Raw genomic sequence first — 26466 nt, forward strand, 5'->3', positions numbered from 1 at the left:
TTTTGACTAGTTTCAATGTGACATCTGTACATACATATGTATGTATGCACCTCGCGTAATTCAAAAACAATTAGCTGTAGGATGTTGAAATTTTGGATTTAGGGCTGTTGTAATATCTAGTTGTGCACTTCCCATTTTGACTGCAATTGACTGGACCGACCAGAAGTGTCCCAAAAAGCCCAAAATCCAAAAAATCTGGAATTTTGACTTTTCCTTAACTGCAGTAATAAGCCCTCATTGAGAGCTAGCTATTCAATGATATATGTGGTACTTATTTTCATTGGTTCCAGAGTTGTAGCCAAATAAAATTTTAATCAATGAAATATTTGGTCTTATAAGGGGAAGGCACATCGGTTACAATCCAACTTCATCTCCTTTTTTTTTAATTTAAATATATTGATTTATTAATAATTACCTCTGATTGTCAATAAATAATAATTCAATAACAAAAAAAAAAAAAACTGAAAAATATCAGAAGTTAGTTATTAATGAAATAAAATTCTATGTAATTTTTTTTTTTTTTAAATGTGTGTATATAATTTAATAAGTGTACAAGGAATTGATTAGACATATGTTAACAAATCTCTCCAAGATCCGGCGAGCGAAAGGTGAGAAGCTGGTGTTCGTTGCTCCCAACAACACTGCTGGTGATTACTTCTTAAAAGTTCTGGAATGCGCTCCAGGAGAGAGATGACATTGCCGAACGCTATATTGCTACACATGATTGAGGTTACCAAGCCTAAGGTGGACATGCCTAGGGCCCCCAAAATGGCTGTTGTCACAGTTCGTAGAAAAGGCACCAGCTATGCTGACCTCCTTAAACAGGTAAACGGAGGGATTGGAGTTGATATGGCCGAGGATATTCTATCTGTCCATAGGGGTCGTGCTGAATCGTTGGAGATAAGACTCTGGGATGTTGACTCAAAACATGAAGATGTGAAAAAGAGGTTGGCAGAAACCTTACAGGGTACAGGGAGCTAGGGTAACGGACCAAAGTGTGAACCTCCAACTGCGATCTATTTGCGTTAAAGACATGGATATTGATACAACTCAGGAGGAGGTAGAACAGGCCTTTTGTAGGGAGGTAGACAAGGGAGTATTTATGCAAGTCTCCCCTTTGAGGCCAGCTTCTGGCAACATGCTACTGTTCATCTCTGCGCAGAGAGGGTAGACAAGTTGCAGGTAAATCTTAAGTGAAGATTGGCTGGCGCTCAAGTAGAGTAGAATTAACAAGCAAGCAAAATAAATGCTATTGCTGTTGCGCTATTGGCCATAGGAGGTAAGGCTGTCATAGCCAATATAGATCCTTGCTCTGTTTCAACTGGGGAGGCGGCAGTCACAATTCTGTGTGCTGCACGGAACCCCAAAGATTCCTTGAGTGTGGTGATTTAGGTCATCGCACTGAGGGCAGGGAATGTAAACACCAATTGTCAAGTTAAGAGTTCCACTCTCCAATGCTAACAGATGCTCGCTCTCCCACTTTCTTTTGGGAGAGTTGGCTAAGGAAAAACAAGCATTTTATCATAATGACTGAACTGAACAGGTCAGTCATGATCAGCTGTAACTGGACTACAGACAACAGGGCTGACGTTGCATTACTGGATATCAGTGGATGATTAGGCTGGCAACTTTTGGAAAAGGGTGTTGGCTTCCACTGCATTGAGCTGGCAGAAGTGGTAATCATGGGAGCTTATGTTTCTCCTAACAGCGACTTGGCCTATTGTGGGGCATTCCTGGCATGACTGCATATCAAGAATTACTGGGACTAGGAAGAAGCTCTAGCTTGTAGGCGATTCCAACTGCAAGTCTGTCGAAGCCGGTAGCGCTCATACTTACTGAATGGGCAAGCTGTTAACTGAATTAATGAGTACTTCAGATCTTTATTGCGTGAACGACTGTATACCAATCTTTTCTGCCCATAGACACTCATTAGTGCTAGATCTCACTATCCTCGATGGGAGGTGGAATCATAACTGTTGTTCTTGGGAAGTGCTGGCAAATGACATCGCCAGTAACCATCTGGCTACCCTTGTTGATCTTGGGGATGGCTGCTTCCAACCATGGATTCAGGTCCCTCCTACATGACTGATATCTCAAGAAGTTTGTACCATCATTGAGGAAGTCTCAGATAACGTATGTCATGGTCTACACCTCATACCTGAAATCCTGCAGGACTCTATTAAACAGGCTATTGCTCAGTTGAGTGTCAGACACTGTCATCATCGGCCAGCCTACTGGTGGACCCCTGAGATTAGTTATTTGCAGATGGAACTCCAGCAACATCGGAGAACTATGTAACGACTTAGGCGACATGGTGGAGATGCCTATGATCTCACATCCCAAAATTATTTGCATTGCAAGAGAGCCTTTCAGAACACCATCAAGAATGCGAAGAGGAGGAAGTGGCTAGTACTCTGCTCAGAATTAGATGATGTTGCTTGGCACCAGGCATATTAAATGGTCATGAAACGTTTTTGGAAATGTGCTAGAATAGAGCGGGAAACGCTGTTCCCGTGTATGAAACACAAGTTGTTAGACCCCACTGACTTTGAGCAACGACAGTACACGTTGCCCGAATTGACAATGGCCATGAGCCAACTGCACAACTCCCACAGTCCTGGCTGTGATGGAATACCAGCTGCTATACTAAATGGCCTTCTACTAAGTCCCCATGGGACATGGTTGATGTTGCCGATCAAAGGCTACAAGCAGGAATTTTTCTGGCTTGCTACAAAGAGACCAGACTGGTCTTCCTTCCGAAGCCAGGCGTTGGTGGACGGATCAACACCTACCGGCCACTATGCCTTCTGAACAATAGGGGCAAGGCCATTGAACGCATGCTGGCCATTCGGTTTATTGATGAAATTAACGCCAGTCCCAGTCTACATAGGAATCAGTTTGGTGTTTGGAAGAGGTGGTTGACTATTCAAGCCCACTTAAAGGCCACATCTGGGGTTAACAACATGAGGAGAGGCTCTTGGCGAACAAGGCGACTGCCAATGCTAATTTTATTGGATATCTGCAATATTTTTGGCTCGGTCCCTTGGGATGCCATTCTTGATGCTCTGTGATGGAAGGGAGAGTCAGTACCTATCTATTACTTATTTAATATTACTTAATTTCAGTAAAAATAAAACAGAACCTTAATAAGCATATTTTTTGCTTAATAAGCATATTTTTGTATCGATAGAGCCTAAAATCATAAATAGAGACATATTCATCCTACAGGAAGTTAAATGATCCTCTTTCTTTCTCTCTAGTGCAAAAAAATTAAAATCCTAAAAACTGACAAACTTAGAAACTTAACAACACAGTGAAGTATTCAACCTTATAAGAAAAAGCTACTTGAATTTTTAAATCTGTTCATAGGTTTGAAGATACAAATATTTAAAATTTTAATAGAAACAAAGATTATCTGACGTAATTTTAATTGAAGAAAATAAGAATAGTTCTTCTGTACCTTTTGACAGAAGATTAAAAGATCAAAGTAAAAGTTTTAAAATATTATTAATGCGAGAAGACCAGCCAAAATGAGATGCTATAACTTTTTATAAAGTACTTTTTTTCATGAGAAAGGGGTATATTAATTTTTTTTCTTTACACGACCTGTGCAAATCTTTTTTACAGCTGTGGCACATAAAACCACCTGAATTGATGAAAGTACTTGCCATTACCTCAGAATTCTCAAAGATTAACAATACAACTCGTTCTCTGATAGTAGTAGTTATTATACTGTCACAATTATACTACACATCCTTTGAAAACTACAGTAATCACATTGAGCATTATAATTATTGTAAACACATTAACTTAGCCCCACCTACAATCATTTATTCAATTCCTCTGTTAAATAGTTATATACTTAATACATTTTGAAATGTAGTAGAAATAATATAGATGGAGTACAATATAAAAATAGGACGAGAAAAGATTATGAAAGTAGAAGGATTTTGTTATTTGCGAAGTAGAATTACTAAAGATAGACAAAGCAGGAGCGATATAAAATGCCGAATAGTACAGGCAAAACAAGTTTTCAGTCAGAAATATAATTTTCTCAATCAAAAATTAATTTAAACATCATGAAAACATTTTTGAAAGTATATGTTTTGAGTGTAGCTTTATATAGAAAAAAAAGTTGAACAATTGGGTATACTAAAATGAAACTATGCACAAAAAGAGAATCTTGGAGAGCTGCATCAAACCAGTCAAATGACTGAAAACAAAAAAATACTTAATACATTTATCAGTGAGAGTGAGGGAGTAAATTACAATAAATATTATTATTTATTTAATAAAATAAAAAATCAATTAGCTTTTGAATCTAATTTTTGTCGACAGCAGGATAATAATTTACTAAAGTAAAATTTTAAAAAGTTATAATTCATTAAATTTTGTAAATAAATAACATTTAATGGTTTTATAAATATATGTATATGTATAGATTTAATGATAAATTTCATCCAAATAATATGTACAAAGAACAGTATGTTAAATTTCAAACTAATTTATTACGGGAAAAACCAAAAATTTTTCAATTTTTACAAAATAAAAAATATCTTAAAGGAACAAAATTTAATTAAAGCTTGAATAATCGTAGAAAATAATTTAATAAGTGTTTGGTTTATAATGTCACAAAATGGATTAAAATACTGTATAAATTTTTTGTATTTGTAGAAAATAATTTAGAAGCCTTTGAAATAAGTAATATAAAACTGTAAATTTATAATATGGACATGTACATTTTAACAGAATGTATTGCAAGACAGGATTTAGAATAGGAAATAAATTGGTAGGTTATGTATGTAAAATCTTCATTATAATGATCACTAATAATGATGGAGTGATCTCAGAGGCCTTTCTTTAAAATAATATTAGTGTTTCTTTCTATTTTTTACTTTACTGGTGATTATTTTATTTATGTAACCGAGAAATTTTTGAAAAACATGTGCTGAAGTATGTACTGCTAATATTTATCAGCAGGTTTTTTTTTTGTTTTTCCAGGAAAACCACCGTCTGCACGCATCTGGCTGGTCCAGTGTGGTTTATATGTGTTTCTCATGTTTACCATGAAAATTATTATAACGCTATTAATGCAGTTTTCATTTTGGGAAAATGTTCGTGATCTCATGTTATCTCCTATTACAAATGAGTACCTTGAATTAGCTTTAGTCATGCTAATAATACCATTATTTGTAAATGTAAGTTTTGATAATTTAAAACTTAATTCTATAAAATGTTAAACAGTACCATTATTGTATGCTTTTGTATAATATGCTGACGTATTGTATGCTTTTTGTATACTTCATCTATGCGTAATATCGTTAATATATCTTCCATCATCCTTCTGACTGATTAGCTGTTGTTTGTTTAAAGAGATAGAAAGTGGAAGTGAAGTTGTATCGAAAAAGACTATCTCAAATTTTTGTTGTAAAATAATTATGATTTTTTAAATTTAACTTGGAATAAGAGGCTCAGAATGTATATCTTTAATTAACCTTTAAACTCATTTCAACCTCTTTGAATTAGTGATTGCATCTCTACATTTTAATAAGAAGTTCTGGTTCAAGTCCTGATCAGCCAGAGCACTTTTTCACTACACACTCTAAAGTTTCCACATCATATTCCCATGCGCAAGCTTTATGTTGTTTTAAAAAGGACATATTAAATTTATATTCAGTTTTGTTCATTTTTGTGTATTGTTCCAATATTGTTGTTTTTTTAAATGTCTATCATTTATCAAAAATGTTGAGGTAGTGTTTCTTTTGTACATTTTCTCTTCAATAAAAATGTGACATGGATAATCAATCCAATGTAATGGTTTTATGGAATAAATTCAAATGGTCATCTATATTATTCAAAAGCTCATTTATACAAGGTTATTTTCTGTCTTCTTTACGTTGAAGCCTGAAGTAAACAATCTGCATGTGTATGGTGCATGTAAATACACAACACACATACATATGACAACCTTCAACCAGTTGATGCAGTCCACAGGATGGACAAAAATGACACATCACTTTTAAAAATAGCTACCGCATGATAAGAATGTTAATAATCTTAGATTATCACATTATTAGTTATTATTATGTAATTAATAAAATATGTTAGGTCTACAGCAATCTAAACAATGCACTGTTATTGAAAAATTTATGCTAATTTTAGTTTTAGTAATTTTATAATATTCATTTTATTTGCTACTTGAGGCCTAGAGTAAGGAAACGTTCCATGTGTTAATGCATGTATTTGAATTGCAATTTGGTACATATTATGTATGATGTTATACAAACAATAGCAATATTTCATAGCTATTTATAGTTTTATGACATAATTAAATTAATTATATTTCTGACATTAATTTAACTGTGCTGTTGTTAACTTTTCATGATAGGAGTTACTTTGAGTGAGCTTGTTTTTATCACTAATTTGGTTTAGGTAAATATCATTTTGAAATATGACTTATTTGCTAGAAGTTAAGTTTTTTAAAAGTATTTTTAAGTGTCGTGAAATTTAATAACTATTGCCAGGAGTCCTTCTTGCTATGTAGTGAAACACAGAAAAAGTAAAATATTTGGAAGCAGGGTAATATGATAATTGTTAATGTTTTCAATAAATTTCACGAAAAATACCGTACTTTAGAAATTAAACTAGTAGAATCGCTTACTTCTGCATTCAGAGGTGTATCCATTGCAATTGTTGAGAGATCGTGAACTGAAAAGAAAAGATATGGCATAGTATACATGCCAAAAAAGAAAAGAATACATTCAAGACCTGTTTTAGGTCGTTGTGACAATTTCTGTAAAAATGCTGTCAGATCCAAAGTCCATGATTTCTTTTTTAAAAAAAGGAATTATCCAGACTCAATAAGGTACTTTCAGCAGTCAAAAGTTATCTGGAAGTGGGAAAAAATATTTTTTATCTGGATGAAACTTGGGTGAACAAAGGTCATTCAGTCAATAAAGTTTTGTGTGACACTTCTGTTAAGAGATCTGATCAGACTCTCTGTCTGGTTTAAGTATAGATATAAAATCAGCAAGTAACAAAGGAAAATGGTTGATTGCAAGTCATGTAGGGGAATGAACATGGATTTGTTAATGGTGCATTATTAGTTTTTGATTCTTATAAAAAGGGTGATTACCACATTTGAATGGTAATTTTTTTGAAAATTGATTTAATACAATTATGAAACTAATTCTACCAAATAGTGTTATTGTTACGGATAATGCACCATACTGTAGTGTAAAATTAGAAAAATCTAAATACATCATTGCTAAACCAGATGTAGTATTGTGGCTGAGAGAAAAACAAATCCCATTTGATTCTACATTTTTAAAGGATGAACTTTTAGAAGAAGTTAAAAGAAATAAGAAAAAATTTAAAAAATATGTAATCGATGTGGCTGAAGTAAATCGACATCACGGCTTACATTAAATGAGTACAGGGCATTAACAGGTTGACTGCCATGAGACCTAAATTTAGGTCTCGCATAAATAGTTATGGCTGCCGTTTGTAAAAATCAAAAACTCTTAATAATTGTTTTTGAGACCTAAAATTAGGTCTCACGTTGTTGTGTCCTGAGGCCATGAGATCTATAATCAATAATAGGTCTCACTGTATTCATTTCTTAATGTAATGAGACCTAAATCTAGGCCACATTGTTTTCTCAGAAAATAATATTTTTTAAAAGAAAAAAAATCAGAGATTATTATGGTATGTTTAGCATTTATGTACCATAAATATTTTATAATTATGTTGCTCTTATAAGATTTTTTAAACATACATATTTTACAGTACTGACAAGTTTGTGGTATTCGATTTTGTATCTCGAAGAAATCAAGTCATTGTGTATTCCCTAGTTTTTAATTGTTGAGGTTATGTGGTTCTGTTTTGGTTTGAAAAAAGTTGTTTTTGTTTGGTATACGATCTTTTTTGTAGTATTTTTTTTTATATAAAAATAAGAAAATGGATGACAGTCATATTGCTGAGTTGCTAGAAAGGCCTACATCACCTTTTAGTGATGAAGAAAGTTTGTTTGTAGAACATAATCAGTATGATCCAGATTTCACATTGGAAGATGATTTAGAAGTAAGTTCTGTTGATGAAGATACAGAGTTTCAAAATGTTTATATTGGTAATTCAAAATTAGATTTAGGTATTGGTAGTGAGATCATATTAGATTTACCTGTAGTGAGTGATGTGGTTAATAAAGATATTTTCCAACCGGTTGATGTAAACATTGGAGTTGATGTACCTACTACATCACTAAAAATGGGTGGTAAGTGTTCATGGGGGCCTGTAGGAGAAGAAAATATGCTTGTTCAAATACCTTTTAATCCAGATAACCTAAATTTAGGTATTAATATGGATATTATTGAAACCATGTCTCATGCATCACCCTTTGACTTTTGGAAATTATTTGTGACTGATAATATCTCATTAAAATTAGTAACCGAAACTAATAGATATGCTGCTCAGCAGATCCAGTCCCGCGAGTTCATTTCACCTAATGCAAGAATAAGAGAGTGGAAAGAAACTGATGTAGAAATGAAACAATCTTTAGGTATAGTGCTTTACATGGGGTTGAATCCAATGGCTACTATAGCTCGTTATTGGCGGACAGATGATTTATATATTTCAGTAATTTGTAAACAAATGAGCAGAAACCGCTTCGAATTACTGCTGAGCCTCTTTCATTGCGCAAATAATGAAAATGCAGCACGTGATGACAGGCTACACAAAATACAATGAATTATAGATGAAGTTGTTTATGATTTTAAAATGGTTGTGGAGCCTGAACAAGATATGTGTATAGATGAAAGTATTGTTCCTTTTTTAGGAAGAATTTTTTCCCGTCGGTACATTAAGGGTAAAAGACACCAGTACGGTATCAAAATATTTAAAGTATGCGTGAAAAACCTTTATACTCTGTCATATAAAGTATACTGTGGTAAAGGAGGAGTAAAAGAAGGGCTTATGTCAGAAAATATTGTCATGGAGTTAGCAGAACCATACCTGAATTGTGGTCGAACATTATTTACAGACAATTTTTTTATTCCAGTGTTCAGCTTGCTGAGAAATTATTAGACAATAGAACACATCTGGTTGGCACACTTCGAAGAAATAGGAAATTTAATCCACCTGAAGTAATAAATAAGAAACTTCATCGAGGAGAATGTGTTGCTAGTAAAAACAATAATGGTGTAGTTGTACTTAAGTGGAAAGACAGGAGAGACATTTTAATGGTTACTACAAAACATACAAAGAAATTGGTAGTGACTAATCGCAAAACTGAAGTTTTGAAACCTGCAGCAGTAGTGGATTATAACTGGGGAAAATCATACATGATTTGTCTGATCAATTGGGATCTTACTCCAATCCTTTAAGGAGGTCCATTAAATGGTGCAGAAAAGTGATTTTTGATTTGCTTCTGACAACTTCAGTGGTAAATGCTCTAAGTATTTATAATACAGTGACAGGTAGTAAAATGAACATCACTACATTTAAAGAGGAACTTGTAAAAGCATTGTTTGTGCCTGCAATCATTGAAACAGTTACTCAGTCTCATGTGCTTACAAAAACAAAAAATGGAAGATGCAAGCCATGTTATAAAAACAAAGTTATCCCTCTTGGAAGAAATCTCGCTCAAAAAAGTTAATACTATGTGTGTAAGCTGTGGTTTTCATATATGTATGGAGTGTTTTTTTGAAAAACATACTGTTAAGTGTAAATGAATGCATTGTTTGTAAATAGATAATTAACACTAATAGTTAATTTGACACTAATTAAGGTTAGTGTCAAAAATCATCTATCAGACCCAAACAAGGTAAGGAGATACATTCTTAGTTACATTTTTATCATTTTATTTAACTAAACTTGTTACAAGGATACACAGGACAGTTTTATATTTGGTCGTATTTTTCTAATTTGCCATGAGACCTAAATTTGGGTCTCAATTATTTTTTCATTTATTTTGAAGTATTGCGTTTTTTTATTTAATTTTTATTTATAATTTGCTTATTTTATCCAAAAACAAAAGAATAAAAAAATGAAAAAAATTTAGTAGTGCCAATGATTAACCCTGTTTTAGGTATGGCAGTCAGCCTGTGACAATATGAGACCTATAATTAGGCCTCACAGTGATAAAAAATAGTCATCTGATTTTATATGGCAGTCAACCTGTTAAATGATTACGGCTTCCACCATACCCGTGCAATCTGAATCCAATAGAATTAGTATCAATTCAAGTAAAAGGATTTGTAACTTGAAATACCAAAACGTATAAATTAGTTGATCTAAAGGTTTTACTTGAAAACAGTATCATTAAGGTAACAGCAGATAAGTAGCGAAAAGAAAAAATGTGGAAGATAGATTATTTTATTGATATCAAGTTGGACAAACTCATTATTAATTTCAAAACTGACTCCTCAGAATCTAATGTTAGTGAAGTTGAAGATGAGGGGTTGAGTGGATGTGGTTATTTATTGAGTGATCTGCTGTAAGAAATTGAGAAAAAACCAACAAAAATTGGTAATAAATCGTAAAATATTTGTAATTTATTTTATGCATGTAAATATATATTTCAGAGTTTGTGTGAAGCACTTAAATTATTTACAAACCTATTTATATTTATAATTTCATTAAATCATTATTATTTTGTGTAGCTACTAACTGCATATAACAATTATTGCTGTAACAGTAAAACAGATTTACCATCAAAGATAACTTTAGTATATTTTAATTTATAACCTTTTCTTAGTTTAACATTAAATGTTTTAGAATATACCGAGCCATAGGCAACTATTCTCTATTATTATTACAATAGAAACTAAATGAGGCACACAGTAGGGGTCGTACAATTTTGTGTACATCCGGTTCATACTGCCTTTCTCAGCATCTGTTTTGTTTACTTCTGGCCTCAACTTAAAGTAGACAAATATATTAGCTGAGTTCACATTACCTTGTATGAATGCAGTTAGATTGTAACGATTATATATCAGATTTGTCACTGAGATTAGCCAAACAACAACAACAAAAAGTTTGAAAAATTTTACATAGTATCTTGAGTTTTTGAATTGCAATGATCTAATTAAGGAAAAAAGTTGACAAAATGAGAGTAGAAAATATCCATTACTCTTTGCAACTGACTTGTGATAACTGCTATTGAGTTTCCTACCATATTTACATTTTCAATAAAATTAAATGGCATGTAATTAATTGTTGTGCAGTATACAGTTAAATGTACAGGATCAGACTATAATAGAAAGCTCAGAATCTGTGTTTTAAACATTAAAATGGGAAAATGATCCATATAATGAAGAAAACTGAACTTTTGGCAAAGTAATTTGAGAAATTATTAAATTGCAACCCCCCACACCCTAAAGAATGGATAAAAATAAATCATCTAAAAGTTTTACCAGATTCCCTATCACCAAAAAGATGTGAAATTAAAGAAATTCCCTAATAACATTAATGCACCTGAACATAACTTCAGAACTTTTAAAATGCGCTCCAGTTGAATGGAGATCGGTTTTGATTCATCCTCTCCACAAAAAGGCAATAAAACTGATGTAAACAATAATCACAGTATATCCTTGTTACTTGCGTCTTACAAAATATCGTTTCACTTACAAAAGAAGCACTTACGAATCGAATCAAACTCAAAAATAGAAAAGGAATTAGAATATCAAAGTGAATTTAGGAAGTTCCAGTCTTGTGCGAAACAAATTCTTTCTGTTAAACTTATTATTCCTAAAGCACAAGCAGCGGCTAAACACCATGTAGCAATGCTTGTAACTAAAAAAACCTTGTATTCTACAGATCAATAAACCTCATTTGAAATACCAAAAGAATTTGCACGAGTAATAAAATCAGTATTATAATTAGGGAAAAACTATTAGGGTAACAAGACGACTTATAATGTAAATTTTTTTTATGAAATTTTGAATTCTTTCCTCATAAAAACTGCCTGAAAGGCATTGGTGATGAACTCTAACCAGTGCTTTTCAGTTTTTCTTAGAAAATGTTTCTTATGACTAAAGAAATAAATTTGAAGACCAAAATAGAAGTACTCCCTTAAAAATTGGCATAGAAGATGCTGCCAGGTAGTTGACTGACTCATCTTCACAGATGATTTGGTTATTTTGTTGGATGATTCCAAAAAAAACAATAGACAAATCTTATTTTATATATATGTGTATGAATGTTTGTCCCATTTGCATTCCTATACCATTCATTCAATTGCGATGAAACTTTCGTGAGTTTTGCACACGCCTGTGAAGGTTTCTGAATTAGTTTGGACTTGCTAGGTGGCACAGGGGTAGAGGTACTTCAAAAAATTGTAATAATGGTTCGATTTGGCAAGAATATATATTAATCACATGAGAAGAAATATTTTTATAAAAAATGGAGCTGCTACGTGGCGTTGAGGTTGAGATATTTCAGAAAAAATTGTATTTGTGGTCGATTTGTCTCATAATTGAAATATATATTAGTTAGTGAAATGAAATATTTTTACGAAAAAGGGAAAAAAGGAAGAGGATAAGGGGTGAAGATTGGAAGATGGGAAAAAAGGAATTGTTAAATTTTATGATGTTCCGCAATGTTTTATCAAACTTTCATTTGTGTTCGTTTAATCTATATATATATATATATACACTCAAATTTAGCAATAGTGAAACATTGCTGGGTCAGCTAGTAACCATAAAAGAAACAGCAGAATGAGAACAGGTCTACAAATATTTTTTTGAAAAACCACAATATATATGACAAATATTAAAAATGCACCAACCTTTTTAGAAACCAGGTATGTTAGAAATAGAAACAGTTAAATACCTTAGAGAAACTATAGAATGGAACAGCTTCAAGAAATCATGTGAAGAAAATGGAATTGATCCATTGTCTTACGTAAAATATCTATAATAAAATATCCATCTCTATAAATGCAAAATTAAGATGTTAGAAATACAGCATTTCATCCAGAAGAATTGGACACTTCAGAATGTTTGACAGTAATCAGCACTGGCCTTTTAAATGTTGTGATAAAGTTAATAAATACTTGCAAAGCAGGAATAGAATTTCCTAATTTACAAAATCAAGAAATTGGGAAATAGGACAGTACATTTTTGGAATTTCATAACAAAAATTTTATGTACAAATTGTTTTATATAATTTTTATTTTTAGCGTTAATTAGACAAGCATTTGTTGGATGTTGACCCGTGTACTGACAAATTATTTGAATATCAATATAACATAACCTCATTTAATTGACATTAAATATACAAATTATATACACTTATTAATAACAAAAAAGATATTTAAATTAAATAGAATAAAGTTAATTATTGTTATTTTACATTTATTAAAAAGAAATCTATAGTTTTTTTTTGCTGTAAAATTCTGAAAAAGTACCAAAGAGGACTTTGCTTGAAGAGTAGAAAAAAAACAAAACAAAAACAAGTATAGTGACAGAAGAATTAAGAAAAAAAGGCTAATGATAGATAGATGTAAAAAGTACAAACAGGAAAGAAAGGGATGCTAAGAAAAGTGTTAAATGTGATTCATAGTTGGTAAAAAAAGAAAAAAAGGATCCAGAATACCTTCAAACAGAAATCATATTACTATAGAAAACAACAATAAAATGTCACACATTTAACAAGAATTACTACTGTTTCCTAAATCTAGATAATTATAATGAAAATGATTAGTTTGAAACCTTTTTTCCTAAAAATATTTGAATATTTTTGATATTTAATAAAAGTTTAATTGTGACTACAGAAAAATTGTAAAGGTAAAAAAAAAAAAAGTTTCCAAGACAGTATTGTTCAATTAGTTTTTTTTTATATCAAAGGAAAATAAATACGGAATTCATTCAAACTTACACTGAACTGTATAAGCGGCATTCATAAAGTTCTCAGCCTGGCACAGAGATGGCATAAATATGACTAAATGACTATGCAATTAGTATGATCCTTTAGATGGCAAGCTACAGAGTTTTGAATGCATGCATTCAGTTGCTGGTTTCTGGTGATCGAGTAAAGCAAACAAGTTTTGAAATTTCGGAAAAATTAATAAAATTGAGTTCAAATTTTATAAAGTACTTTGTTTTAAAAGGTTTAACTCCAGTTGACATACAAAAAGCATTAGATTCCGCTTTAAAAGGATTCTTCTTTGCTTATGATAGTAATGAAGTTGGCGGCTACATTTAAACATGGTCATACATCTATTCGAGTTGATCGCTTAGGATGCCCAAAAACTGCTACAACTAATAAAATAGTCACAAAATTCCACAGTGCCACTGACTGAATGTATGTGAGCTTACATTCACAGCCTACATGTCAGCTTACAAAACATAGCCGCCAAAATATATCATGCCCCCAAGTTCAAGGAACTGCAAATTAAAATTTCCAGGAACCGGGTTCCTGGCTCTTCAAATACAATCTTCTAAATCACGAACAAATTTGTGATACCTGTCAGCACCCAAGTTTGGAGAAATATAGGCTGAAATGAGCATACAATCAGTAAGGTCTGCTGTTACGCAGCTATCATCTCTAGAGGCTCGGAAAGCGGTATGTCTGCCCAAAACATTCAGAATGGCACATTCCCAGATCGGTCAACAATCCACACCATACTCAATCGCAACACGTCAGATAACGTCATGGGGAATAGAACTCCTATTAGCATTTACAAGCATAATTCTCATTCTAACGACCACATCTAACCAACAACAAAGTGCTATTTTACGCGATAACGTGTTTGCACACACATGTTTGATTGCTGTTGTAAAATGTCCAGACACATGTCCTATATTTGCCAGATTTGGCCAGTAATTACTTCATCCCAAACCTGAAGAAGTAGCACTTATTAGATGAAGATTCATTTCAAATATGATGTCAAAACTGAGAGACACTTATTTGATAGTCAGACAAATCGCATTATACTGAAGGTATAAAGGTGTTGGTCGAAATGAATCAAATTCCAATGTTGAAAAATAAAAATTTCTGAAGAATCTTTTTTTCTGAATGATCCTCGTAATTAACACGATTTCCTAATTATTTTCAGTAAACATTTACTTGCATTTGTGTAATATAAGAACAGATGTAATAGAAGAATTTCAAGTTAGACAGTCAAAATTTCAGAACAAGAAATAAAATAAAAATATCTGGAATCCACTTATACATCGGAACTAAAATAAATTTTTTTTAAATATTGTGTAGGTTAGTTTATTAAATTGTATATTAGGTTTTAATGAAAGTGTAAAGTAAAATAACAGAATAAAATTTGGCAATAAGTTTTATTTTTAAAACCATTGATTGTTTTTATTATTTTTAACTAAAAATTAATTTCATTCAAGTTTCGTTGTATATTCTTCTTACTTCATAAACCATGACTCGCTAGGACCACACTCAGGCAGTTAACTCAGTTTTGATTTCACATGAGCATGAATGCATTCATGTTCACACACAATTGAAAAGTAATTCAATTTTAAATAAATTTGCAAAGCAGTAGTTTTAATTTTATAAAAAATTCCATTCATAATTAGGCCATTTTTATTGCATAATTAAAAACCAAACTCCAGGAACTTTTGGAAAGACTATTCTTTATACATCATATTACATTAGTTAATATATGCATTTATTCTGAGTTTTCCCAAATCATTTATTTCCAATAAAGTTCAGCTGATATGTTATTATTTTCAGATCAGCAGACCATTATTTTCAGGAATGCTACATCAATATCAATGATGTGTGTGATCTGATATGAATTGTTATATATAATTTCACAGTGATTGAATTACATTAAAGCATTTAATATATATATATTTTTTTTGCAGTCTCTCATGTTCTGGGTTATTGATGATTTCCTTATGAAACGTACAGTAGAAGCAAAAAGACAGAAAGGTTTATTACAGACTGTAAAGGTACATTACCATAAATTAACACGTCATGAAGACAATGCTGATGATGATGATGGCATTTTATCAGCGGATGATGAACTATTGGGCATAAGCTCATCACTTGACAATTCTCCAGTTCACATCGACAGTCCTAATGTGTTAGTGGTTAATTGATCACCTCTATTTCTATAATAGTATGTTTTATCATTTAAACTCTATTTGTTCAGATTTTATTACTAACAATCTTGTTAATACGGTATGTGTTGTGTATAAATTCTGTGTTATTCATCTGGTGTAAAGATAAGCATTTAATTAATCACTCAACTTTTTATAAAGAGGTTTTTTTATGAGAATTCTATTTATAAAAATATACAGATATTTATATTTCTTTTTAAATGTTCTTAAAAAGAGCATCAATATATATTTTTGTGGATAATGCTTTATTTATACTATTTACCATTTATTGTACATTCAGCAAGTCTGTGATGTTACTTTCTGTTTTGTTATATTCTTTAAGATTGAATGTTTATGTGGTGTGTACATATGTATTTCTTTTGTTTTTAAATTTATTTATTTCATATTGATCATTTACGAGAGGTTATCTCTAAAGTAAAGACCGTTTTATTGTAAAAAAGGTTTATTCTGAAAACTTTATAAATATTTTTTATTTCTCTTAAACTATACTACTCTTACCTTATACTACTTCTCTATATAATTGCCATATGAATTAAGACATTTATCATAGCAACACACCAGCTTCAATATACCCTTGTCTTATTCTTCTGCCACCAGTTCATTTAGCCAGTGAGTAACAACATTTTTAAGTTTATTGTCATCCCTGAATCGCTAACCCCTCAAAAATTCTTTCAATTTCCCAAACAAATGGTAATCAGAAGGAGCTAAGTCCGTGCTATATGGTGGGTGATGATAAATTTTCCATCCAAATGTTCTCAGTAAATCACGTGTCGAACTCACAGCATGTGGACATACATTATTGTACAGCAGAAAGATGCCATCGGTCAGCCGCCCACGTCACTGATTTTGAATGGTGCGCCGTAACTTATGTAGAGTTTCACAGTAGACTTTTGCATTCATAGTGATTCCATGCAGCATTAAATCAATCAACAGTATGCCAAACCGATTCCAAAAGACTGTGGCCATCAGTTTTCTTCCAAATGGCTGTGGTTTGACCTTTTTTGGTGATTGAGGATGATGCCATTCACTTAACTGTCGTTTTCTCTCTGGCATATAAAACGTAATCAATGTTTCATCATCGGTAACAATCGAATTAAGGAACTGATCGCCTTTTTCTGCGTAGCATATCAAAAATTCCAAAGCAAATCCCATTCCGATTTTTTTGTGACGTTGCATTAAGATGTGTAGTACCCAACGTGCGCAAACCTTTCTGAAGCCTAAATGGTCATGAATAATGCGACCGATAACAACTCTTGAAACATCAGGAAAAAGAAAGGTCAGGTCAGAAATCATTGAGCGACGACCATGTTTTCTGATTTCATCATCAACATGTTTCAATAAGTCCTCTGCGATTATCGAGGCCTTCCCCCCTGAACATTCTTCATTGTGCACATTAATTTTGTTATTTCTAAGCCTTTCACACCATTTTCAGACATTTCTTTCATTCATTACATTAACACTGTACACAGCAATCCAATTGCCTGTGAATTTCATTCAGCTGGCTTAAATTTTTTATGGTTAAAAAACGTGGTATTTCACAGTCGGCGGCAGCATTGACTTTCCTATTCATTCTATAATGTAATAACTCACACGTAATTAAAGATACTGTAACACAACAACTTACAGACAACAATGCAGCATATACATTAATAGCGTGGCCATGAACAACACAAGTTCACCAACCTTAAGGAGTGAAATTTCCCAGCGGTCTTTACTTTAAAGATATTCTTCATAAATATTCCTATGTTTAATTTCTAATTTATTATGGAATAATAGAGTGTAAAAAATGTTATGTTATTGCCTTTTTTTAACTTTATTGTTTGTTTCCAATATCAATGTATTTATTTATTTATGTTATTACTATGCACATATCATTTTATTCATTAATTTAAGTGATAATGTTATTTTTTTGCAAAGTTTATTATTTTCATATTATTCAGTAATTAAGATCAATCAATCAATCACTTTTGCTTCTAATCTCATAGAATACAGTATTATTTTTTTTATTTTGTTTATAAACAAAAAGAAACATATGGAATTATTGCGCTGTTAAGTTAATTCTGTTTCAGATTTGTTGGAATAAACAAAGGTTATAAAAATAGTGAATTAATTTCAGTTTTTTTATTTTTTTATTTACATGAATCCTGCAATCATTATTAAAAAAAGATATATATATATATACAAATTATTGTTGTTTGTTTATTGTTTTTTTTTTTTTATTTATTAAAAGTGGAACCACAACGGTACTTTTTCAACTTATAATAGATTTTTTCTGCTTTGAGGGAAGTCCCTCGCACCATGTCTATCTCCATTCTTTTCTGTTTCTATCCAAATTTAAGTTTTTGATAGCTCCTGATTTCTTTTTAATATTTTCTGGCCTCAGTTCTTCATTTCTTTGCATCTTCTGCTGATTCTTCTGGCATATTTTAATCTAGTCATCTCTTCTCATGACAATGTCCCAGCCGATTAGCTTTCCTATTCTGAAGTCTTCTGATTTAGCATTTTTTCTTGTTCACTCCTTCATTTTTAATTCTCATGTATCTATTTAATATTTACCCATCTCCTTCATTCCCATATTTCAAATCCCTCCAGCCTTTCTTTTTGCTTCTTCATAGTGTCCCTGACTCGCATTCGTATAGAAGTACACGCAGAACATAGAACTTCAAAAAGTGTTCCCATACTGTTGTTATTCTATGTTTTATTTCCTTTTTCATAATTTTCTGTGAACATTGTAGTATAATAAAAGTATGACATACTGTTTTACTTTAATACTTTCTTCTTTTATGCAAATATACAGTGACTTATTGCCTCCTGTCATCATTACTTTTTGTTTTTCTTGACATTCATTTTCACGCCTTCTGTTGTACTGTCTTCTAATTTGGAAATCATGTGTTGTGAATAACTTGTACTTCATCCATAAAATATCATAATATTCTTACAAACTTGAGAATAAGCAATACCCTTGCCTTATTTTCTTCCAGGTCAAATCATTCATGTGCATCTCTATTTTCATAATGGTTTTTAATCCGGATACAATTTTTTAGTCGATCTTATATCTGTACATTCTCTCTTTATTATCTGCATTAGTTAAACCTTATTTGACACATTGAAAGTTTTTTTTTCTTGTATCACTTGTAAAACTCCAATTTTATAGTTTAAACATTCACCATTTCTGCCAATTTCTTAAGTGCCTGTACTCTTCCCTGTTTATGCTATGGTATTGTTGTACTTTTTGAACATTATTTCATACTGTGGTTTTCTTTCTAAATTTTCTATGCCTGAGCATTTACTTGCAAACCTTTCGCAAGCCTTCATCCTTCCCTTTCTTATATATATTTTTTTTTTGTTCAACTTTTTTCAATCATCTCAGTGATAAAGTCAAGGCTTATTTTATTCTTTTATTAAACCGGTTGTATTTATAAAATATTTTATTTTCCTTAAGGTAAATCCTTTTGTATTTATTTCCTTCAGCCTTTCCTGCTGACTTCAATCCCCACTATTTGTCTGTCTCATTTATTTCCTTCACTCTTTTGACTCATTAATACTACTGTAAATAGTGGTATATGATCACTATTCATTTTTGCAAATCTTGGCCATTTTAGTAGAGTTTCTGATTCTATTTTTTTTCAATTACACAGCCCTTGTGATTTTTATTTTCTTCTCCTGATGATTTTCTTTTGTAGAGCCTCCTTTTACAGTTTTTTAAACCAGCCATTTATTTTAAACATTTTATTTCTATACAAAACTCATTAATCTTTTCTTCTGTTTATTCTACATGTCCAGTCCATATTTTCCCATGCTTTCGTCTTCCCTTACTTCCTCTGCTACAGCATTTCCCATCTAGTCCCTACTATTATGTTAACAACAATATTTACTTTTCACTTCCATAATGTTATTACGTTCAGAGCAAATTCTTTAGATTCGTTACTTAAACAAAATGTACAACAATTATCCTATTATTAGCAAGAATGACAATTTTCACTTTTTCATGCTTTATTTCTTTTTTGAGATAATTTCTACACCATTTTTTTCTTATTTTATCTCTCTTTTTTTCTGCTATTTGTTACGCTGGTTATGGAGCCTAAGGCTTCAATGTGTGTTTAATTGAAACCCAACCGCCAAAGACCACCGGTAACCGTGATCTAGTATTCAGATCTGTATAAAAATAACTGCTTTTACTAGGATTTGAACCGTAGAACTCACAACTTTGAAATCAGCTGATTATCAATGACTAGTTAACCACTAGACCAGCCCTGTGGTCTCTTTCTTATTCCCTGAATAAAGTTAATCCCATCTTTCCATTTTATCTCGCTTCATTTATTCCAGTTATATCCATTCTGTTTATTTGATTTCTCTTTTTAAGTTTTTTAATTTACCTGCCTGCAGAAATGTCCTGACATTCCGATTTCCAACTCGTAACATCTTTTCATGCCTCCTTTCTAGGAGATAATGTTTGTGGGGAAGTAGATCTTGTATATATAATCTTGTATATATATATATATATATATAATAATAATAATAATAATGATGTAATATAATAATAATATTATTAGTTTTTGTCATTTAACTGGTTTGATGGACCTTTCCAAGATTCCCTATCTAGTGCTAGACATTTCATTTCGGTATACCCCCTACATCCTATATCCCTTACAGTTTGTTTTACATATTCCAAATGTTGCCTGCCTGAACAATTTTTTCCTTCTACCTGTACCTCCAATATTAAAGCGACTGTTCCACGATAAGTCTGTCTCTTATATATAAGTCTGTCTCTTCTTTTAACTATAATTTTCCAAATGCTTCTTTCTTCATCAATTTGTTGTAACACTCTTCATTTGTCACTTTATCCACCCATCCGATTTTTAACTTTCTCCTGTAGCACCACATTTCAAAACTTCTAATCTTTTCTTCTCAGGTATTCTGATCGTCCAAGTTTCACATCCATATAAAGCTACGCTCCAAACATATACTTTCAAAAATGTTTTCCTGACGTTTAAATTAATTTTTGATGTAAACAAATTATATTTTTGACTGAAGGCTCATTTTGTCTGTACTATCCGGCATTTTATATCACTCCTGCTTCATCCATCTTTAGGAATTCTACTTCCCAAATAACAAAATTCTTCTACCTCCATAATCTTTTCTCCTCCTATTTTCACATTCAGTGGGCCATCTTTGTTATTTCTACTACATTTCATTACTTTTGTTTTGTTCTTGTTTATTTTCATGCGATAGTTCTTGCGTAGGACTTCATCTATGCCGTTCATTGTTTCTTCTAAATCCTTTTTACTCTCGGCTAGAATTACTATATCATCAGCAAATCATAGCATCTTTATCTTTTCACCTTGTACTGTTACTTCGAATCTAAATTGTTCTTTAACATCATTAACTGCTAGTTCCATGTAAAGATTAAAAAGTAACGGAGATAGGGAACATCCTTGTCGGACTCCCTTTCTTATTACGGCTTCTTTCTTATGTTCTTCAATTATTACTGTTGCTGTTTGGTTCCTGTACATGTTAGCAATTGTTCTTGTATCTCTGTATTTGAACCCTAATTTTTTTTAAATGCTGAACATTTGATTCCAGTCTGTGTTATTGAATGCCTTTTCTAGGTCTATAAATGCCAAGTATGTTATTTGCTTTTCTTTAATCTTCCTTCTACTATTAATCTGAGCAGTAAAATTGCTTACCTTGTTCTTATATTTTTCCTGAAACTAAACTGGTCTTCACTTCTTCCACTCTCCTCGCAATTCTTCTGTACAGAGGATTTTAGATGCATGACTAGTTAAGCTTGTTCAGTATTCTTCACATTTACCTGCTCCTGCTTTCTTTGGTATCATGACTAAATCTTTTTGAAGTCTGACAGAACTTCCCTTTTTTCATAAATATTACACACCAACTTGTATAATCTATCTACCTCTTCCTCACCTGCACTGCCAGTATCTGCAGGTTATCTGTCTATTCCAGGAGCCTTTCTGCCATTCAAATCTTTTAAGACTCTCTTAAATTCAGATCTCAGTATTGTATCTCCCTTTTCATCTTCTTCGACTTCCTCTATAACATCATTTTCTAATTCATTTCCTTCATATAACTCTTCAATATATTCCACCCACCATCGACCTTTCCTTTCATATTATAAATCTATATCTGTACCATCTTTGTTTAACACATTATTAGACTATTTATGCACCAAAAAAGTTTCCTTAACTTTCCTGTATGCTCCATCTATTTTACCAATGATCATTTGTCTTTCCATTTCTGAACAGTTTTCTTTAATCCACTCTTTTTTCGCTAGTTTGCACTTCCTGTTTATAGTATTTCTTAATTGTCAATAGTTCCTTTTACTTTCTTCATCATTAGCATTCTTATAATTTCTACGTTTATCCATCAGCTGCAATATATCCTCTGACATCCAAGATTTTCTACCAGTTCTCTTTGTTCTGCCTAAGTTCATTTCTGTGATATAAGAATTTCCTTTTTAATATTCTCCCATTCTTCTTCTACATTTTCTACCTTATCTTTTTTACTCAGACCTCGTGCGATATCTTCCTCAAACATCTTCTTTACCTCCTCTTCCTCAACCTTCTCCAAATTCCTCCGATTCATCTAACACCTTTTCTTCAGGTTTTTAAACCCCAATCTACATTTCATTATCACTAAATTATGGTTGCTATCAATGTCTGCTCCAGGGTAAACTTTGCAGTCGACAAGTTGATTTCTAAATCTTTGCTTAACCATGATATAATCTATCTGATACTTTGCAGTATCACTAGGCTTTTTCCATTTGTATATTCTTCTATTATGATTTTTAAACTGGGTGTTGGTAATTATTAAATTACACTTCATGCAAAACTCAATGAGTCGGTCCCCTCTTTCATTCCTTTTGCCCAGCCCCTATTCACCCACAGTATTTCCTTCCTTACATTTTCCAATGCTTGCATTCCAATCTTCAGCTATTATTAAATTTTCATTCCCTTTAATGTGTTTAATTGCTTTGTCAATTTCTTCATATACACACTCTACTTCATCATCATGGGCACTTGTAGGCATGTAGACATTAACAATCGTTGTCGGCTTAGGTTTTGATTTTATCCTTTTTATAATAATTCTGTCACTATGCATTTTGAAATACTCTACTCTCTTCCCTATCTTCTTGTTCATTATGAAATCTACTCCTGCCTGTGCTTTATTTGAAGCTGTGTTAATTATTTTAAAATTAACTGACCAAAAGTCGCTTTCCTTTTCCCATTGAACCTCGATAATTCCTACTACATCTACACTTAATCCATCCTTTCCCTCTTTAAATTTTCTAACCTAACAACCTTTTTTAGACTTCCAACATTTCACACTCTGACTCTTAGGATGTTATTTTTTAATTTTCTAGTGACCCCTTCCTTAGTAGTCCCCACCCAAAGATCCAAACGGGGGACTAGTTTACCTCAGAAATATTTTACCAAGGAAGGCACCTCTTTTTGTTATATGAAAATGTAGAGAGTTACATTTTCTTGGAAAAAACACAGCTGTAGTTTTCCATTGCTTTCAGCTGTGCAGTACTTAAAAGATTGAGTGGTGGTATGGCCATTTATGTCTTCCTGACCTATGCCCTTAACAACTACTGAAAGAGCTGCTGCCCTCTTTCAGGAATCATTCCTTATCTGGCTCTCAACAGATACCTCTCCAATATGGTTCCACCTTCAGTCCAGCTACTCTGTATCATTGAGCACTCAAGCCCCTCACCATTTTTTTTATGTTGTACATAATAAAGTTTATTTTTGAAGCAATACACAGCGTATTTTTATTAAACAGCATGTGGAATTCTTTGAGTTTAAATATTTTTATTTAAAAAAAAATCTTAAGTTTTCTTTTTCAGTATGAACAATAGTAATATATATGTTATAAATAAATTAATGATTGAGTATTTCAGTGTAACTGTTTGTATTCACTTATGAATAAAGAAACTAAATACAGTAAATGAGAATAACTTCTTTTTTTTTATCATATCCTAAAACTTTATTGGATAAAATTAAGTATAAATTTTGATATATTCTTCATTATGCTAGACTAGATTACAACTAGATTATATTATGTTTGTAATCTACTATAAATTATATAAGACATAACATAAAATGATATACAATGTGCACGATTGATGAGCCATAAAGAATTATCAAGTCACAGGATGGTGCACAATGCAATGTAAATATATTAAAGAATTAATTACAAGTTACACGATTCATCTTTTAAAAAAGCCTTTTCTTCTGTTCCTAACAGCTTCGTCAGTAAGTATGTAATATAATAATTATAAACTATTAACTTTTAAATTGATTGACACTGCTACTGTCAACTGTAAGTGAAATATTTTTCATTCAGTTCTATTCTAATGGATAGATAGTAAATCTATCTATGTAGTAAATTAAGAGAATCTTATCGGGAAAAAAGTACTATCAAATTTATTTGATAGTAAAAACTTATTTGATAAGTGAAAACTTATTACAAAAACTTAATTGAAAAATCATCATTATATATTACAATTATTATATTAAATTATTAAATTTAATGTACGAGGGTCATTCAACAGTTAAAGAAGTAAATGGTAACAGCCAAAAAACTGTTTAATAGATTAAACTGAGACTGTTTGATATTCAAGTCGGCACCCCTTAGCAAATATCATCAGGTCTTTGAGAAGAACTTTGATTATTAAAACCTCTTTTCTTTTTTTCAAAATCTCAGCTTTGCTTGAAACATGGTACTGTAAAGGATCACCATGTTGTGGTAAGATTTTCTTTTCGGAAAGCGTAAAACTGGCCGAAATTGCTCACGGATGTTGAAACAGAATGGTATAAAGTACATCAACAGTGCAAATTTTTATAAGAGGATTTAATAGTTTAAATTGAGCAGAATAATTGTCACCAATTTTCTTTCATTGTAGCAGAAGAACTGTGAAAGTTTTATCTAATGCTTTCTAAAATCTCATTTAAGATCTTATTCTTGAGGAAAAATTTGGGAAATCATTGAAATTTGTTGTGTAAATATCGACGTGTCCATTTTATTACCCACGATAGAACTAATTTACTGCAACTGTTTTCAAGATCAGTTAGTTATGTGAATACATATTCACATAATGCTCGCTCCTATGTTGTTAAAAAATAAGAACAGCATATGAGCTGTTCAAAAACAGCTCCTGTGCTGGAAGCTATTCAAAATTTGGGTTGCGGGGTGTTACCACATTCACCTGACAATCCCAATCTTGGACAATCAGATTTATTTTTGTTTGGTCCTCTTAAAGAATTTTTAAACCCTCTCAAAAAGCTTACAGTAAGATGGGAAAGTGCGTAATTGTAGCTGGGAATTATTATTATTATCATTAAATAAATACATAATATTTCTACAGCCATTTGTTGTTAATTATTGAATAACTGTCACATGTGTGTATGTGTGTGTGTGTGTTTAAATTCTAATAAATAAACCACCTAGTACAAAATATTGAGATGATATATCTTACCATAATTTTTCATAAAAGTATTTTCGTGGGATCCCACATCCTCAGTCATGATTGAAATAATTCCATTATTGCATAATAAGAATAGAAATACTAAAATAATGATAAATGCGTATTAATTTACACAAGTGCGCTCGCTATGTGTTGCAATTTTTATAAGAACATCTCCCTCAAACGTTGTCTGATGGTTTTTCAAATTGAAATTTTTTTTTTATATAAATAATATTTTTGTAATATATTTAATCTTATGTCATCTTTATTAATTTATAATATTTCTAAATTTGTATTATCATAAGTAGAATGTTTATTGTTTACTAAATAGTCCGCCGTATTAGATAAACCTAATTTATTATTTTTGTAATCTCTACAATGTTTAAAAAATCTAGTTTTAAAGGATCTAATTTGTTTGTCCTATTATTATATTACAAGTAGAGCTACTACAAGACGTTGGACGATCTTCATATCGGTCAAGGCTACATACTGTTGGATACGAGAAAGGTATTTACACAATATGATAACAATGTTCAAACATATTCAAGGTCGTCCATAACCGGTAACAGGATGTGTGCAAGTGTTCCTTAGAATTACTTGGTAAACTTGTTTGGACATGTTCAAGGTGTTCATAACTGGCTACAGTTAGTTAGGGAGCCTTAAACAAGTTGTAAATTTTCTTAAAAGTGTGAACTTTGGAAGTGTTAACATCGCCGTCGTTGTATTATGGAGTTAATTAAGCAAGTAGATGTTACAGTTGGTAAACGATATTTATCACCAATGTGTTTCAAATTGAAGTATAGTTACATGTATACATTGTTGATCTTAACGGTCATGTGTTTGATAAAGACGGTGATAACGTAATTATAAAGATGATCTTTGATCGGCTGAATA

At 31.7% G+C, this 26466-nt stretch overlaps 1 protein-coding gene across 1 annotated transcript in view; it reads left to right on the plus strand.

Annotated features, from left to right (window-relative positions):
* Window positions 1-24065, plus strand: part of LOC142321327 (store-operated calcium entry regulator STIMATE-like) — a 65794-nt gene extending 41729 nt beyond the window's left edge. Inside the window, exons 5-6 of the mRNA XM_075359318.1 lie at window positions 5002-5198; window positions 15828-24065. Coding sequence (XP_075215433.1) covers window positions 5002-5198; window positions 15828-16064 — 434 coding nt within the window. The 3' untranslated portion in view covers window positions 16065-24065. The remainder of the gene's footprint in view (window positions 1-5001; window positions 5199-15827) is intronic.
* Window positions 24066-26466: the final 2401 nt, after the last annotated feature.

Source organism: Lycorma delicatula, chromosome 3 (genome assembly GCF_047948215.1).
Source record: "Lycorma delicatula isolate Av1 chromosome 3, ASM4794821v1, whole genome shotgun sequence".
Lineage (NCBI taxonomy): Eukaryota > Metazoa > Arthropoda > Insecta > Hemiptera > Fulgoridae > Lycorma > Lycorma delicatula.